General features: G+C 62.4%; 2 protein-coding genes across 17 annotated transcripts; both read left to right on the top strand.

Moving 5' to 3' along the window:
* The first annotated feature begins 226 nt into the window (after window positions 1–226).
* On the top strand, window positions 227–8004 carry NAT16 (N-acetyltransferase 16 (putative)). Of its 4 annotated transcripts, none has more exons than XM_037814605.1 (4): window positions 227–551; window positions 4114–4414; window positions 5164–5388; window positions 5993–8004. In XM_037814605.1, the coding sequence occupies exons 2-4, from the start codon at window positions 4118–4120 to the stop codon at window positions 6563–6565; spliced, it is 1095 nt and encodes a 364-aa protein (XP_037670533.1). In that variant the 5' UTR covers window positions 227–551; window positions 4114–4117; the 3' UTR covers window positions 6566–8004. The 4 variants fall into 4 exon arrangements, with proteins under 4 accessions (XP_037670533.1, XP_037670537.1, XP_037670534.1 ...); XM_037814609.1 differs by having other exon boundaries at window positions 229–551; window positions 6155–8004; XM_037814606.1 differs by lacking the exon at window positions 227–551 and adding an exon at window positions 1154–1390.
* A 581-nt stretch (window positions 8005–8585) lies between these two features.
* On the top strand, window positions 8586–15990 carry VGF (VGF nerve growth factor inducible). Of its 13 annotated transcripts, none has more exons than XM_037815089.1 (7): window positions 8586–8729; window positions 9175–9222; window positions 9448–9473; window positions 11263–11340; window positions 12223–12304; window positions 12893–13111; window positions 13617–15990. In XM_037815089.1, exons 6-7 carry the CDS (start codon window positions 12984–12986, stop codon window positions 15484–15486), a joined length of 1998 nt encoding a protein of 665 aa, XP_037671017.1. In that variant the 5' UTR covers window positions 8586–8729; window positions 9175–9222; window positions 9448–9473; window positions 11263–11340; window positions 12223–12304; window positions 12893–12983; the 3' UTR covers window positions 15487–15990. The 13 variants fall into 13 exon arrangements, with proteins under 13 accessions (XP_037671017.1, XP_037671023.1, XP_037671024.1 ...); XM_037815092.1 differs by lacking the exon at window positions 8586–8729 and adding an exon at window positions 8862–8880; XM_037815095.1 differs by lacking the exon at window positions 9448–9473.
* The last annotated feature ends 305 nt before the right edge of the window (window positions 15991–16295 follow it).

Below are 16295 nucleotides of genomic sequence, written 5' to 3' on the forward strand. Positions count from 1 at the left end.
AGGAGGGGATTACTTCGAGAAAGGCATTCCTCTGAGGAGGGGGGCTTCGGGGGGCGGTGGGGACGCCCAGACATGGGATAGCGGTGCTGGAGGAGATGAAACACAAGTCGCACTAGGCCACCCACTCCCCCTGCGGCTCCCAGCCGGGACGAGGGGGCGGAGTCTCGCCAGCCCGGCTGCAGGCCACCCCGCTGGGCCCGCTGCGGGGGTCGCGCCGCCCCCAGACGCACCTCCCAAGACCCCCACTCCCCACCCCCCAGCCAGACTGAGTCCGCTCCAGATCCGCCCCGGGTTTCCTCCGCGTCTCCGGGGTCTCCGCCCCTGCGAGCCAGCTCCCCGGCCGAGCCCGGGCGTCGCCACGCGCTCCATCCGCACCGCGCGAACCCGGAACCCCGCGTCGCGAACTGGGCCACCGCGCAGACCCGGGCTTCGCATCCCAACTCGGAGTCGAGACCCGCCGGCGTGGCCGGGGCCCCGCGCGTCATCCCTGTGTATAGACCCTCCCTCGGCCGCCGTGGCTGTCCTGGCATCCCGGCTCCGGCTCCGGCGAGGTAGGGGGCGCCGGGCCTGGGGGCTGGGGGCCGGCCGGCTGCGGCCCGGGGGCATCGCGGCAGCTGGAGGAAGGAAGCGGCTGCGCCCCCTGCGGCCCGAGCCCTCCCCAGGCCGGTGACCTAGATAACTGGGACCGAGGCTTCGCTGCAGGTGTCCACCCCCCCAAGCCCCGCGCCATCATTTCGCTCCCACCTGTCCCCTGCGGAGTCTCCCTCCTTCCTGCTCCCTTCCTGACCCCTACCCCACCCCCCGCTCCAGGGACCAGGAGGAGGGAAGCCCCTCACCGGGGTGACAGCCCCCATCCAAGGCTGGGACCCTCTGGGGCACCCTCTTCTCCCCGCTCATCCGCCGCCCCTGCCTCTGCCCCCTCCTCCTTCCAGCCCACCCCACTTCGTCTGGTCTCCCCTTCTCTGTGCTGGAAGTGTTCTCTTCCACCCTCTCTCTGTGTTTCTCCTCCCCTTGACCCTCCCCCTACCAGGCACACCAGGGAGAAGGGGGTGTGTCACGCTGCTTTCTATTTATGGTCCCCCCGGGGAGGGGGTGCAGCCTAGGATTTTTTTGGCATCTGCTGGGCCCAGAGTCACGAGGCGTGGATGTCTGTGACTCGGTGTCGGAGCCTCCTGGCGCGCCCGCTCTCGCATCTCCTGCGGCCCCGCGTCTCCCGGTCCCCCTTTGTCTCCTCTCCCCTCGGTCCCCGTGCCTTTCGCTCCCATCTCCGGGCGCTTTGTGCAGCCGCCGGCTCTTTGTCTCCGCCTCTCCGCGGCTCTGCTCCCCTCCCTCCTTCTCCTCCCTCCCCCGGCTCCGAGAAGCCCCCGGCCTCAAGGCCTCAGTATTTCAGGTGTGTGAGATGCGGGGGGAGGGGTGTGGGGGCGGGGGGCGGTCTCCCAGCATGCTCAGCGAGGGCCCCAAGAGCCCCCCTCCCCACCTTGAGTGATCATTCATATTTCTGGGTTTGAAAGAATGGACCTAAGTATGTGGGGCTGGGGACGGGAGGGGAATGCAGACCCTCTTCCTGGAGCTTAGTCCAGGAGATGCCTGAACCCCACCTCCCACGGTGTCCCGGGCCGCTTCTGCCTGGACGCCCGTCGGGCTTGAAGTTCCCAGGAGCCAGGCTGGAGGGCAGCGTGCTGGAGCCGGGGAAGAAGTGGGCAGAGTATGGTGCTGGGGTTGCCGGGCCAACCCATAGCTTCTCCTTGACCTGAAACCCCTGACCTTCCTTGTTCCCACCCATCTCCCCCAGAGTTTAAGGACCTTGAAACCTGAGCTTATGTCCCCCCAAAGGGGAATGGGAGTAGAGAAGTGCTTGAGAAGAAAAGATGGGGTTCAGTTGGCAAGCTGTTCCTTCCTCTGTGTTCCCCTGGGAAACACCCCTCCTTCCAAAGAATCCTGCCTGAGATGTAGAAACACCCTTTGGAAATAGTCTCCCCTTCCTGAAAGCAAGAGAGGGGAACTGGAGTAGAATGTCTTGAATTCATGGGATGTGTTCCAGTCTGCTGGTTGCTCACCCCGTACCCCTTTGGGGACAGTGAGGAGTTGCTGAATTCTGGGCTGAAATTCCCGGGACTCAAGGACAACCGGTAATGATCCATGGAGATGCTGTTGGGAGCCAAAGGCTGACCTGCTTATCTCTGGAACCCACCATCCCTAGAGCCTGGCACAAGGAGTCTGGTGGCCTGGAGGCTGGTGCAAGCCTGTGGGCCTGTGTGCTGGCATGGGGACCACTGACAGTGTGGGGAGGACAGTGGGGGCACTTCTAGCAATCCTTTCTCTGCTTCCGAGTCAGCTTAGGCCACCTGGGACCTTTGACTCCTGTCAAGGGCCTCAAGCTGGATTTGGAGATCCGGCTACACCAAAAAGAAGTCTCCCCCACTGGCCTGGGAGCCAGGAAATTTAATTTCTAGTCTGGCTCTGCCCAGGCAGTAAAGATACTTAACCTCCTTGGGCCTCAACTTCCTTGCTGTGAAAGGGACGGGTTGAACCTGAGGGTCTCTATTGGCCCTAGCAGGGGCTCTAGACTCCTCTGAGCTGGGGCTTCCCACTCTGCCGCAGCATCTTTGGTGAAGTCTTAGAGTCACCTGCGGGGTGGAGGGGGACTTAGGGTAGGAATCAGACTGCAAAGAGGGAGGGAGATGGCGCTCTTGTTTGGAAGCTTTGTTGCAGCAAGCACTGTGTTTACTTGAGCTATGTTAAGGCTTGGCAACTAAAACTGTCCCCAAACCACCCTGTGATGCTCCCACGGCTACCCCCCAAAACCTAAGTAGTGTTCTTGTAAAAGAAAATACAAAAGGTCCAACCAAGTCAGTATTTCCCCCACAGGGTATTTGGTGAGTGTGTCCCCTGGAATGCTGGTTAACGAGGCTTTGTTTCGTTTGTGTGGGGGAAGCATTATGATTAGTCAGGAGAGGGAAGTTTATTTGAGTGGTTGATTTGGTTGGTTTGGGGAAGTTTGGAAAAATGGAGTCTCTCTTTTTGGCACTATCTCTAGGCAAGAAAAATAAAAGAACTGGAGGCCAAAGGGACCCCACAGGAAAACAAACCAAAAGGAGACTTTGAGGAATGGGAAAGGCAGGGAAACTCTGAGCAGGTGATAGGACAATAATTACAGGAATAGATTTAAAAGGAAGGAAGGAAGGAAGGAAGGAAGGAAGGAAGGAAGGAAGGAAGGAAGGAAGGAGGGAGGGAGGGAGGGAGGGAGGGAGGGAGGAGGGGAGGTTAAGTGGGAGAGGCGCTTGGGGGATCTTGGTGGCCATTTTATTTGCTGGGGCTCCAAAACAACCCCCTTGAGTCCCCCTTTTCAACAATATCACCTAGCCTTGGAGTGGAGCCCGCACCTCCCTATGGGGAAGAGGGAAACAGACACAAGCAGGAGGAAGGAAGGGGTGGTTTTGATTGGCCTGAGAGGAAAGGCCTGGAAGTTTCTAATGGAGCTGCCTGTCTGTCACTCCTCTGGCACATGTTTGTGTCTGTGTGTCAGGGAGGTGGAGAGGAGCTGGGGCAAGGACATGGAGGAGCTCAGGGATGACACGTGGCGGGGGCGGGAAGGGGAGGGTGCTGAGTCCTCTGCTCTTCCCTGGGTAACTCTCGTGGGGGAGTGGTGGCAATGGGAGTTTCCTTCGCATGCTGTCCTTGCAGAGGTCTTGGAGAAGTGGGGGGCCCCTTGAAGGGGGGTCCCTCCATTTTTTACTTTTCTCTCAAAGATCTGCTCTCCTTTGAGTCACTGGGAACTGAAGGGGCCTGGAGGAGTTCAGTTTCTGGGGCTTGCCTCTGAGGAGTTCCCCGAGGGGTTCCTAAGTTTCTGACTATCAGGGAGCATTCTGGTGGGAGTGGAGCAGTGCAGGATCGGGAACTCTGGAGGCTGGCCAGAGGATGGAGGGGTCTCTCTCCCATGGGGGTAGGTAACTTGGGAGATTACTTTTATGGGAAGGGGGACTGGGGACTCTTCATGCCCAGGGTCTGTGTGGGGAGCAGAAGAGGAGTGGTTGTGTAGAACGGGGTTGTGCACAGGGGACAGATGTGGAAACGGGGCTCTGATCCCGGTGCTGGCTTCTCTCTCTTCTGCAGAGGAATGAAGCTGGAAGCCGGCGGTGGCGTCCCTAAGCCCGAGACGGAGGCTGCGCCCGACGCGGAGCCGAGCTCGCAGACCCGGCCAGAGGGGTCGGGGGCCACGGCCAGGTCCGGATCGGGGCCCGAGGCTGAGGCCGAGCGGTTGGACTTCGTGGTGGCCACGGAACGGGAGTTTGAGGAGGTGCTGGCCATCTCGGGGGGCATCTACGGTGGCCTCGACTACCTTCCCAGCCGCTACCACAGCTGGCTCCGGGATCCCGACCGCACTGTGGTGCTGGCTAAGCGCAACGGAGGCGTGGTGAGAGCCGGGGGGCGGGGCCAAGGCGAGGGGGTGGAGCCACGTTAGGGCGCGTGGATCTTAGGACTGAGAAGGGGCGAGCCTGTCCGCCAGCCCCCGTCCGATTGCCGAGGAAGGACCTGCTTTGGGACCCAAGAGTAGGGCGTGCGGACCCAGGGACTGGGCCAGTGGGGGTGAGGGTAGGGGTCGCCGGAGAGCTTCGGGGTTTCGGGATCCGTGTGAGGAGTTTCTGGGGGCGGGCGATCCCCAAAGCGGGAAGCAGACCATGTGTTTGGGGATGCGCTGGGGTAGGAGCAGCCAGAGTGGAGCCAGCACCCTGAAATAGTGGCAACTCCAGCACCAAGGGGACCCTGTGGGAGTAGGGGCGGGAAGAAGGACTTGCTCCGACATGGCCCGCGGGCGGGGCCGGTAGGGAGCGGTGCCTGGGCAGTGCGGGGCGCAGTACCCCAGGGCGCGAGGTAGTTCCTGGGGGCGGAGCCAATGTGAAGGGGCGTGGCGAGAGGGCAGGGCCCGCTGGGCTGGAGCATCTCAAGAGTTGGAAGAGACCCCGCGAGTGGCCGCGCTGCCGGCTCTGCAATCCGAGACCCCCACGCGGAGGACAGCTTCCTGGGCAGGCCCGGGTCTGTCCTAGCGCCCGGGGGTGGTGACGACAGAGCGCTGGGCTCGCGGGAAGAGGCGAGCGCTGTGAGCCGAGACCCCCGGCAGGGGCGGAGGCGGAGAGGGGGCCCCCTAACGGCCTCGGTCCGCAGATCGCGCTGGAGTCGGTGCACGTGATCGACGCCGGGGAGACGGCGCTGGTGGAGGGGCTGCGCGTGGCGCCCTGGGAGCGCGGCAAGGGCGTGGCCGGGCTGCTGCAGCGCTTCTGCGCGCAGCTGGTCAAGCGACAGCACCCGGGGGTCAAGGTGGCACGACTCACCCGGGACGACCATCTGGGCCCCCGGGAGCTGAAGAAATACCGCCTGATCACCAAGCAGGTGAGAAGGACTTGGGAGCCCCTATGGCCGGGCCTCTCCCATCGGGCACGCGGGCTTTCTCTCCGGGCTCTACAGGAGTGGAGGGACCCACGAGCCCGGTGCAGAGGCTCCCGGTTCTTACTCAGGCCCTTCTGCCCAGGGGAAGCCAGGCAGCTCCCGATCCCCAGCCCTGGAGCCCTCAGCCCTTGCTTCTCCAGGGGGCTGGAGACCCCAGGCGTCTGGTTTTCTCTGACCCTGGCTGCCTGACGTCCATCTGGCTCTTCAAGAGCCAAAGCATCTGAATCCTACCCACTGATCTGCCCTCCTTCCCTCGCTCCCACTCCCTTCGGAGACCCAGGAACCCACACCCACGGTTCCCTGACCACTCCATACTGCTCCCGCGTCTCCTTGGGGATTCAGGACCCCTTGCCCCTGGTCCCCTCATGCTATCCTCGCGGACCCAGACTTTCTCATACCCTACTCCACCCCGGCCCCGCACAGGTCTGTGCTCCCGGGGACCCAGGTGGGAGCCCGTGGGTGTGAATGTGGGCGTGAAGATGCCGAGAGGCGCCGGGCACTCCAGCCCTCCCGCCGCCCGCGCCGGGCTCACTCGTGCACCCCGCAGGGCGTCCTTTTGGTCCGATTCAACGCGTCGGCGCTGCTGGCGGGGCTGGGCGCGCGGCTGGCGGCGCTGCGGGCCTCCGGCACCTTCTCGCCGCTGCCCACCGAGGCCGTGTCCGAGGCGGGCGGCGACGTGGCGCGCCTCCTGCTGTCGCCCTCTGTGCAGCGCGACGTGCTCCCGGGCGGGACCATCATCCAGGACTGGCAGCCCTACCGGCCGAGCGAGAGCAACCTGCGCCTGCTGGAAGCCAAGGGCCTGGAGTGGCGCGTGGACAGCCGCGCGCGCCCGCGCGTGCTCACGCTGTGCACGCGCCCCTTCCCCATCCCGCACGGCGGCGACGGCACGTGGCGCTACCTTAACATCGACGCCTTCGGCAGCGACGGCGCGCAGGTGCAGAGCCAACTGCTGTGGCACCTGCAGCGCCAGGCCCCGCGTCTCGCCGGCCTCAACGTCATGTGCCAGCTCTTCCTGGCTCCCCAGCTGTGGCCACAGCTGGCCGACTTCTGCCAGGCCGGCCTGGGGCTCGAGCTGGTCAAGGGTTATACCGAACAGTACCTACTGGAGGCCGACATTTGAGGGCTCCACTCTCAGCCTGGAGAGATGAAGCACTTTATTTTATACCCGCCTGCTTCCGCAGATCCCCAGCCAGACCCACCGCCTGCCACCTGCTAGCTCCTCCCCTCCCCTGCGCTCAGCTCAGCTGTGACTCGCCTGCGGCCCGGTGTCCTCCTTGTGGCCTTTAGCCCTTTCCACTCTGCCTGCCATCTTGCGCCACCGTTGCCTACGCCTTGACTGCCAGATCTGGGGGAGCTCCTGGCGCTGCTCTTGTCCACCCTCTCTCCTTTCCCAGCCAAAGAGCCATCCCTTCCCTGGCTTCAGAGCCTCTCCCTACCCATCACCCTGGCCTGGGGGTGAACGCTGCCCTTCCTGGCTTCTCCCTGCCTTTCCCTTCTGCCTCCTCGGTTGGGAGCTGGCAACGGCCGTCATAGGCCTGGAGCTCTGCGGCTCGATGAATGTCACCCCCCCCCTCCCCGCAGCTTGCCTAGTGCTCCTTTCCTCCCCGCCCCCGCCACTCCTGTGCCTCTGAACCTGGGTCCTCTCCCCCCTCTTTGTCTCCCCATTCTCCTCTCTGGACCTTCCCAACCCTTAGCTCCTAGCGCCCATTTTTCTGCCCCTCAGTTTTCCTTCCCCCTGACCTCATCCCCAGCCTTGTGTGCAATATGGAGAGAGACCCTGTAAATAAAATCTGTCCCCAATTTGGCCTCCTTTTATGCTCTGGTGATGCACTTTCCAGAGCCTGCCCCTCTGCCTGGGGTTTCCTCCAACTTCTCATGGTGTTGCTGTTTCACAGCCCCTCTTCCCCAAATCCCAGTTCAGAGGGGGTTCTAACTGGCGACTTCAGTGCAGTCGAGGGCAGGTCCCTCAGCCTGACCTAGGGGCTGTCTCCTGGTTCCAATCAGGCTGCCTTCTGGTGTGCCAGGAACCCCCCCCCCAACCCTAGATATTTCTAGACATTTCTCCCTTCCTCTGCGTTTGGACTTTGGGAGCCTTCTATTTAAAATGAAGTCATAACGGCTGCATTTGCACAGCTGGATCCCCCCATCTACCGCACAGGGAGGCATCTGAGGCTCAGAAAGATCAAAGTGACTTCTAAGTCCCTCAAAGTAGCTGGGGGCCTCGAAGGGACTGGAACCCAGGCATCCCAAGCCCAGAGCATGCCCCAGAGCCTCATTCTGTGTGACGATATTAGCTTGAACTTCTTGTTGGACAATGGACAGTTGCTAGGGATTCGCTGACAGCCAGCACAGGCTTGGCGAGGCCTGGGATGCAGCGAGTGTGCAGAAGAGGGCGCCAGGAGGTGGAAGAAGGGGGGGCAGAGGGGACAGCCACTGCTTCACCACTTTGCCCACTTTCCCAGGTTGCGTGTGCTCTGCCTTTACTGCCTTCTGCCCCTGGTCATGCTGCCACCCTCCCTGCCTTTGGATCACGGATGTATTGCAATAAAAAGGACCCCTTGAGCACCCTTCGTGTCTGTTTCACTTCTCAGTGAGGAGGGATGAGATGCAGCAGCCTGTATTAGAGAGGATCTCTAAGCCCCGTGGCAAAGGGGCTAATGACTTCCTCCGGGTGGGTAGGGTGGGGAGGGGGCGAGGGAGGGCCGCTGGGTGCCCCCACCCCCACGCCAACCAAGCGGCAGAAAGAAGCGTCTGCTCAGAACCGGGGCTGCGCCCCAAATTCCGTGGACTCTTCTCCACTCTCCCAAGTTCCCTTTGGCATCAAGATCAGCCGCCCTCCGACCCAGGATCCCGGCGTTTAGCTCCCAGCTTTCGACTCGTCATCCTGGGTGGGCACCGCGCGGAGGCGGGAGCAGTCCCGGGAGGAGGTAAGGGACTGGGGGAGCCTGGGCACCGCCCCCGGGGAGCCGAGATCCCGAGCGACTGAGACTGCGCTTCCGAAAAGTACCACGCGGGGGCGCCGGGACGCGGGCGAGGCAGCGCAAGGTGGTTTATTCGTGTGAGTGTGTCCACGGGCGTCTTTGTGTGTCTACGTTCTGTCCGTGGGTGTACGAGGCAGGGGGTGTCAGGGTGGGATGTATTTGGGAACAGCGTGCCTGGTGTACCCCAGAAGAAGGCACCCCAAAAGGCTTTCGGATGAGGACGATGCTTGATATGCTTACTATGTACGTGTGGATGGGAGGCAGGCAACTTGTGAGAATCGTCGCGTGTGCACGGCGCAGCCTGTGAGTCCCTGAAACCGCGTCTCGGATTTTTGAAGTCGCATTCCTTGAGGATGTGACCCCCTCCCACCCCTCCGTGAAAGGAATGAGGGCTCTCAGTGCGAATCTCCATTCCCCTGGTCACGTCGTGGGCTGGGTGTGACATTGTGTTTGTGTAAGTGGGTGTATCTCGGAATCTCTGTGTAACTCTGTATGATTGTGTGTTGCGTGTGCGTGACAGGTGGACGTTGTGGGGGGCTGGTTCAGGATCACAGAAGTACACAACTGTCTCTCTTGTTAGTTTGTGGACGCCACCTTCGCCGTGCGTGTTTTCCTTTCTCAGTCTCTTCTCTCTCGGCTGTCTCTCTTTGTCTCTCCCCATCTCTGTCTCTCGCCCTCCCTTTCTTGGTGACTCATCTCTGCGGCGTTGCCCTCCTCCGGCTTGCTGGGTCTCCCCTCCCCCACTCAGGAGTGGGTGGGGGTCTAACAGGCTGGGACCCCAGGACTGAAAACCAAGGTGAGCTCCCCCTTCTTGTCACTTATCCTGTTTTCCAGACCCACCAGCCGCCCCAGCCCTCTCCCAAGTGCTCTTGCCAGGACTCCCTGTGGAGCTGGGGTGGGCAGGGGCTAGCCATTCTAATGGGGCCATTTTCAGGGGAGATCTTCATCACCTTCTTTCATTTCAAAGTGGAGACCCCTACCCCTTTCATAAAGTGCCCCTTCCCCGCCTGTCCCCCCCTAGCACTGACGCAATGAAAGGCTGCAGAGGTGAGTCACCCGTGGGGGGAGGGGGCCGGTGAGCTGCGGGGCCCCCAAGCCCCTGCCCCCTCTTTCTCTCCCAGCTCTTCTCAAGGAAAAAACCCAGTGTTCTTTCCCCTCTCCCTGGGGGGCAGATTTGCCTCCCCAAATCTTCTGCTCTGATCACTGCTCTACAGGACCCCATCTTCTACCCCATCTGGAAAGTAGGGGAGATTCACAAATGAAGACAAAAAGAGATGGATTCATACAAACAACTCAGTGCAAGCATCAGGAGTCCCCTCCGGGTTCCCATCTCAGCTGCTTTTCCCAGATCTGTCTCCCCATTTCCCTTTCCTTCCTGCCAATACCCTCCTCTCCTGGATCCCAAGAACCTGCCTCCAGTCCAGCTCTTTCCCAGAAGCCCCCAGAGGCAGCAGGGTATGAAGGGCACAGCACATCCCAAGGAGGTGGGGGTGGGTGAATGAGCTGAGCCAGGTAGGGAACCGGGATGGAGAGCGACAGAAGCAACCCTAGGCAGGTGTGAGGGGACAAGATCCAGACAGTGGAATCACCAAGCCTACGGTCCTCGGTCCCGGGGCTTCCACCTAGCTCCCTCCTTCCTTCCTCCCCAGATGACTAAGGTCTTGGGATATCACTTTCTGGGAAGCTCCCCTGGGCCTCCAGGCTTGGATGGAGGGGGTTGGGGGAGAATGGAAGAACGGAGGGAGTCTCTCAGAAAAAAGGGGTGAGGACCCAGAACTTGGGGCTGCAGATGGGGGGCTTGGATACTTTAATACACAGAAAGGTAGAGTTGGAGGTGAATCTGGGGTAGAGGGGCAGGGGGAGATCAAAGGCACCCAGAGGTACACACAACCACCAATATACGCCAGCAGGCATGCAAGGCTTCAGAGAAATGTATAGACACACTTCAAAGGAGGCAAACAGACATATACACACAAATACACTCACATTCATCACCAGCATCTGGGCGCACTCCCAAACGCCCAGCCACACAGGTATATGGGTACTCAGAAGGGATCAGAGCACAGAGATACTCACACTGACACACAGATGCCTGGCAACAGGCAAACACACAGCCACACAGATGGGAAGAGATGATCACACATTTAACTTGGAAACACTACCCTGCCCATCTACTCTCTAAGGAACTAAATATACAACTGTCTCTCCCTCTAATTCCCTTTCTCAGTCCCCTATCTCTTAATCTCTGTATACACACAAATGGAAATGCACACACAGGTACATGCACATAGGCACACGTGCACACAAGCGCACAGACATATAGTCTCTCTAGGTGCCTATCTCCTTCATCTGGACCCTGTCGCAGCCCCCATCAGCCTCTCTGTCCCCCTTGGCTCCCTCCCTCCCCCTTCTTCTCTCTTGGTTGGCTCCCTTCCCCCTCTCCAGCTGTCTGAGCCAGCTCTCTCTGATTCATCCTCCTCGGGAAGGTAACGTGACCCCCTCCCCATTCCACCCTCTCAGTCACCAGGCTGGAGAGATGACAGGGAGATGGAGAGGGGGAGAAGGGGAAAGAGGGTATCCTGGGGAGCGGGGCAGTAGGGGGCCTGGAGGGTTGTGTGTGTGTGTGGGGGGGTGAGGATGAGGCAGTGCAGAAGGGTCCCCTGCCCCCTCCTCTCTCTCCTTTCTTTGGCATCTCCAGTCATCTTATATCTCCGTTTTCCTCCTTTAGCCTCTTCCCTCTACCTGTTTCAGATCTCTTCCTTTCTTCCTCTCACTCCTGCCCCCATCCCTTCTCTCCTTTCTCTCTCTCCACTCCTCCCCACCTCTTTCTGCGTAGAACTGATGGATTTTCTTCTGGGAAAGTCGAGCCATTGATGGAAGCAAGAAGCCACTGCTGGCTATAGCAGGAAAGCACGTGAGTGAGGGACAGAGAGACACAGAGAGAGAGAGAGAGGGAGAGAGGAAATGGGGGAGAATGAGGGTCAGTGCTGGGAACATATGGGTGGGGGTGGGGGACAGACTGACTCCGAAAATGTCTCTGAGACCTGGACAGACAGCCCTGATTCCGGTTTCCTGAATCGCAGGGTTCGGGTGCCCTATGTGTGCCCACAGGCACCCCTGTGTCCGCAGTTCTTGTGTGTCTGGCGTGTGTCATTGTCACTCCCCCCTTTCCCTACCCACGCCCCCGCACGGCTCTTTGCCTGCACCGCAGGCCCCTCTGGCCTCCCTCCCTCCCCTTCATTCCTGCAGTGGCTGCTCCCCTCTCCCCCCTCCCCATTTCCGTCCCCCCTACCCCCGCCCACGGCTGGTCTCCCTTCACTGGACCCGGCAAGCTGATGGATTCTCTTTGCGCAATCCGTGCGTCATCGCCCCCCAGCCCCCGGAACCTCTAGCTGTCCAAGCCCCCAGCCTCAACACCTCTGGCAGGAGATACGGTCGAAGGGTCCGGTGGCAGAGAGGGGCGATATCTGACGTTGCAGTCCCCACTCCCCACACCGTGTTCAAGCCTTCCTTTAAGCAGAGGGGAGAGCTGGAGTTGAGTCACTCCCCCACCTGCGCAACCCCCTCCCCACCTGGTCTGGTCTCGCCCTCCAAACGTCCTTCGAGGGGGAAGGGGAGGGAGGGAAAGAAGCAAGAGGAAGGTGGCAGGGGGAGAGGTGGGCTTAAAACGGGCACAGCGGGGGCACAGTCAGCCAGACAGAAGGACAGACACACCTTTTTCTCCGGACATGCACCGACCGTGAACAGACACAACCCAGAGACACACAGATCCTCAGTCTTTCCCTTTCGTCTCCAGACTCGGACCCTTCCCGATGGCATTACCAAAACCGCAAGGTCCACCCATCTGCCCCGGACCAGGGCCAGCACCCGCACCGCAGGTCCGCGGACAGCGCCCGCCCGCGCGCGGATCCGTCCCTCTCTCCGGGTTCCCGCTGTCCTTGGGCGTGTTCCCCAAGGACCGCGCGGTCGGGGGGTGGGGAGCCGGTTCCCCTTCCCGGCTTATGAACCCTTATCCTCCCCTCCCCAGAATGGATCTCCTACTGGCGCCCAGTCGGACGCTGGGAGTGCCCCCTTCATATTCCGCTCAGCGGCGCGGGCTCTAGCGGCTGCAAGTTGCTCTGTAACCCACCCTCCCGCCTGCCAGGGTCTTCGGATCCACCCTTCCATTCATTCTCCCATTCATTCATTCATCCTTTTCTCCTCGTCCCTCCTTCATTCATTCAGAGCCCCCTCCCCCCTCAGCATTTCATTCATTCATTCATTCATTCATTTCCCCAGCGCTTGGCTAGCGCACGCCCCTCCAGCCAAGGGCCCCAGCGCGCAGGCGCGGGACGGGAAAGGCGCGCTCCCTCCAATCGCTGGGTGCCCTCCCGCCTCGCGGCGCCCGCCCGCTTCCCCATGAATGAACATTGACGTCAATGGGGCGGGGCGCGCCCACGTGACCCTGAGCGCTTCCCTTTATAAAGCGGTGGCGGCGCGGGCGCTGTCCAGCGTGCTGAAGCCGGAGCGAGCGAGCCGCCCGGAGCCGCGCGGATCCAGCGGAGCCCGGCCCACTGGATGCCAGACCTCGACCGTCGCTGGTACCCCATCCACCGCTCGGAGCCCAGGCGGACGCGTCCCGATCTTCCCCTGTCCCCACCCTGCCCCGACCCTTCTCTCCATCTCCCGCATCGTGACACCAGCTGGTAAATACTCCGCTGTCCGTCCCTCAAATCCTCTGCAGCCGTGGGCATGAGGGAGGGTTCCCTCTCCTCCTGGATGGGGGTGTTGAAAACACAGCGGGGAGCCCCCATAAGGGTCCCTGGTAAACGGGGGAGTTGCCGCTTTTCTCTTGCTGCTGAAGTCGCCCACGCACCATCCGGGGAGTCCTGTGGGGAGGGAGCAGAGATTCTCCCCCCCCCCCATCCTTGCTGCTAAGTACGTGGGCGCTGGCAGTGAGATGGCTCAGGGAAGGGGGCGAGGAAGAGCTGGGGGAAGCCAGGGTTGCCGGCATTCCTTTTCCATTTACACGACTCCAGAGATCGGCACAACCTCTTCCTCCTTTGCTCCTAAGAGTCCCTCTTCTGGGTAAGGTTGGGGGATCAGGGAAGCCCCGGATTTCCTGAATGAAGTGGGGAAGGGAATGTAGAATTAGAGAGCGGCGAATTTTTACAGAAATCCCCTCTTTCTCTGGCTCCTTCTCTTTCACAGCTTCCGAAGCCCTTTGGTCATGAAATCTCCCCAGTTGCCGGCATCCGCCCTCTTCTGCTTCCTTCTACTAGTGAAGGGGCTAGGGGCAGCGCCCCCGGGACGCCCTGAGGCGCAGCCACCTCCCCTCAGCCCTGAGCATAAAGAGCGGGTAGCTGGGGACGCAGTGCCCAGGCTGAAGGATGGCAGCGCCCCAGAGGTCCGAGCTGCTCGGAATTCCGAGCCTCAGGACGAGGGAGAGCTCTTCCAGGGCGTGGATCCCCGGGCGCTGGCCGCGGTGCTGCTGCAGGCACTCGACCGTCCGGCCTCGCCCCCCGCGCTGGGCGGCTCCCAGCAGGGGCCGGCGGAAGAAGCAGCAGAAGCTCTGCTGACTGAGACGGTGCGCAGCCAGACCCACAGCCTCCCGGTGCCAGAGACCCAGGCGTCGGCGGCCCCGTCTCGCCCCCAGTCTCAGGAGGAGAGTGATCCTGAGGTGGGCGACCCCTCTAAGGAGCTTGAGGCACTAGCGTCCCTGCTCCAGGAACTGCGAGATTTCAGTCCGAGCAGCGCCAAGCGCCAGCAAGAGACGGCGGCAGCGGAGACGGAAACCCGCACGCACACGCTGACCCGAGTGAACCTGGAGAGTCCGGGGCCGGAGCGCGTGTGGCGCGCTTCTTGGGGAGAGTTCCAGGCGCGCGTCCCCGAGCGCGCGCCCCTGCAGCCCCCGGCCCCCCAGCAACTCCAGGCGCGAGTGCCGGAGAGCAGGCCCCTTCCTGAAACCCACCAATTTGGGGAAGGAGTGTCCGCCCCCAAAACACATCTGGGCGAGGCGTTGGCACCCCTGTCCAAGGCGTATCAAGGCCTGGGAGCCCCCTTCCCCAAGGCGCGCCTGCCGAAGAGCTCACTCCTGGGCGGCTCCGAGGCGGGGGAGCGCCTTTTACAGCAAGGGCTGGCGCAGGTAGAGGCCGGGCGGCGCCAGGCGGAGGCCACGCGGCAGGCCGCGGCGCAGGAGGAGCGGCTGGCCGACCTCGCCTCCGACCTGCTGCTTCAGTATTTGCTGCAGGGCGGGGCCCGGCAGCGCGGCCTGGGGGGTCGGGGGCTGCAGGAGGCGGAGGAGGAGCGAGAGAAGGAGAGGGAGGAAGGAGAGGCGGAGCAGGAGCGACGCGGCGGGGAGGGGAGGGAGGAGGAAGAGGATGAGGAGGCGGCGGAGGCGGAGGCGGAGGCGGAGGAGGCGGAGAGGGCGCGGCAGAATGCGCTACTGTTCGCCGAGGAGGAGGACGGGGAAGCCGGAGCCGAGGACAAGCGCTCCCAGGAGGAGACGCCGGGCCACCGGCGGAAGGAGGCTGAGGGGGCAGAGGAGGGGGGGGAGGAGCAGGACGACGACGAAGAGATGGACCCGCAGACGATCGATAGCCTCATTGAGCTGTCTACCAAGCTACACCTGCCCGCCGACGACGTGGTCAGCATCATCGAAGAGGTGGAGGAGAAGCGGAAGCGGAAGAAGAACGCCCCCCCGGAGCCGGTGCCTCCCCCCCGGGTCGCCCCCGCCCCCACCCACGTCCGCTCCCCGCAGCCCCCGCCCCCCGCCCCGGCTCAAGACGAGCTGCCGGACTGGAACGAGGTGCTCCCGCCCTGGGATCGGGAGGAGGACGAGGTGTTTCCCCCGGGGCCCTACCACCCTTTGCCCAACTACATCCGGCCGCGGACGCTGCAGCCGCCCGCCGCCTCGCGCCGCCGCCACTACCACCACGCCCTGCAGCCCCCGCGCCACTATCCCGGCCGAGAGGCCCAGGCGCGGCGCGCCCAGGAGGCGGCGGAGGCGGAGGAGCGCCGGCTGCAGGAGCAGGAGGAGCTGGAGAATTACATCGAGCACGTGCTGCTCCGGCGCCCGTGACCCGCCCCCGCGCGCCCCCGCCCCGCGCGCGGCCGCCGCGCCTCCGCCCCCTCCGTGTCGCTCCTCCGGGCTCTCCAGGTTTGCATGCGCCCCGGCCCCGCCCCTCGGCCGCCGCCCGGCCCCGCCCCTTTGCCCTTTGGCCCCGCCCCTTTGCCCTTTGGCCCCGCGCCGCCCCTGGGCTGGGCTGACACCAGTCCCACCTCTTCTGGGTCGGAAGCCGGAACCCCCGGAACTCAGTCGCGGGTGACCCGGGGCCGGCCCAGGCGAGCGGGTGGTTCGTGCGAATTCCCTCCCTCCGCGGGGCCCGGTCCCCATTTCGTTGCTCTCGGGACTAAACCGGAAAAAGCAGTTGCAGTTAGTTGTGTGAAGTGTCTGTCTCCCTCCCTCGGGGACCCCCGCCCTCTTCAGATCGCTGTGAATTTATTCCTCTTCCTTCTCGATTGTATATACCCCTCACGGAGGAAATAGTTTTGCTAAGAAATAAAAGTGACTATTTTATTAGGACTTTGTTCTCGGTTATTCACCCGTCCCCTTGGGCCTGCGCGGCCCTTCGTAAGGGGCGGTGAGGGCAGCGCCAGCCCGGACACCCATCTCCTCTCCTCGCCCCCGTACCCCAAACCAAAGCGAGAGCTGAGGGATGGAACCACTTTCTACCGTAGCTGGGGCAGAAAACGGCTCACACACATTCAGAAGCCCTCGATTCCACTTACAGCTTTGGGTAGTGGTGGCGGTTTAACAGTCTTCTGTCCCCAGGGCTCATCCAAGAGACGTGGGGATGGCCAGGCTGCCTCAGGGTCAGTAGGGAAGGC

This window comes from Choloepus didactylus, chromosome 21 (assembly GCF_015220235.1).
Source record: "Choloepus didactylus isolate mChoDid1 chromosome 21, mChoDid1.pri, whole genome shotgun sequence".
NCBI classification, from domain to species: Eukaryota; Metazoa; Chordata; class Mammalia; order Pilosa; family Megalonychidae; genus Choloepus; species Choloepus didactylus.

Coding starts and splice junctions, on each gene's coding strand:
- NAT16 (XM_037814605.1), top strand. CDS start 4,118: ATGAAGCTGGAAGCCGGCGGTGGCGTCCCTAAGCCCGAGACGGAGGCT. Junction 4,415..5,163: donor CTAAGCGCAACGGAGGCGTG/GTGAGAGCCGGG, acceptor CTCGGTCCGCAG/ATCGCGCTGGAGTCGGTGCA. Junction 5,389..5,992: donor ACCGCCTGATCACCAAGCAG/GTGAGAAGGACT, acceptor TGCACCCCGCAG/GGCGTCCTTTTGGTCCGATT.
- VGF (XM_037815089.1), top strand. CDS start 12,984: ATGCCAGACCTCGACCGTCGCTGGTACCCCATCCACCGCTCGGAGCCC. Junction 13,112..13,616: donor CCGCATCGTGACACCAGCTG/GTAAATACTCCG, acceptor TCTCTTTCACAG/CTTCCGAAGCCCTTTGGTCA.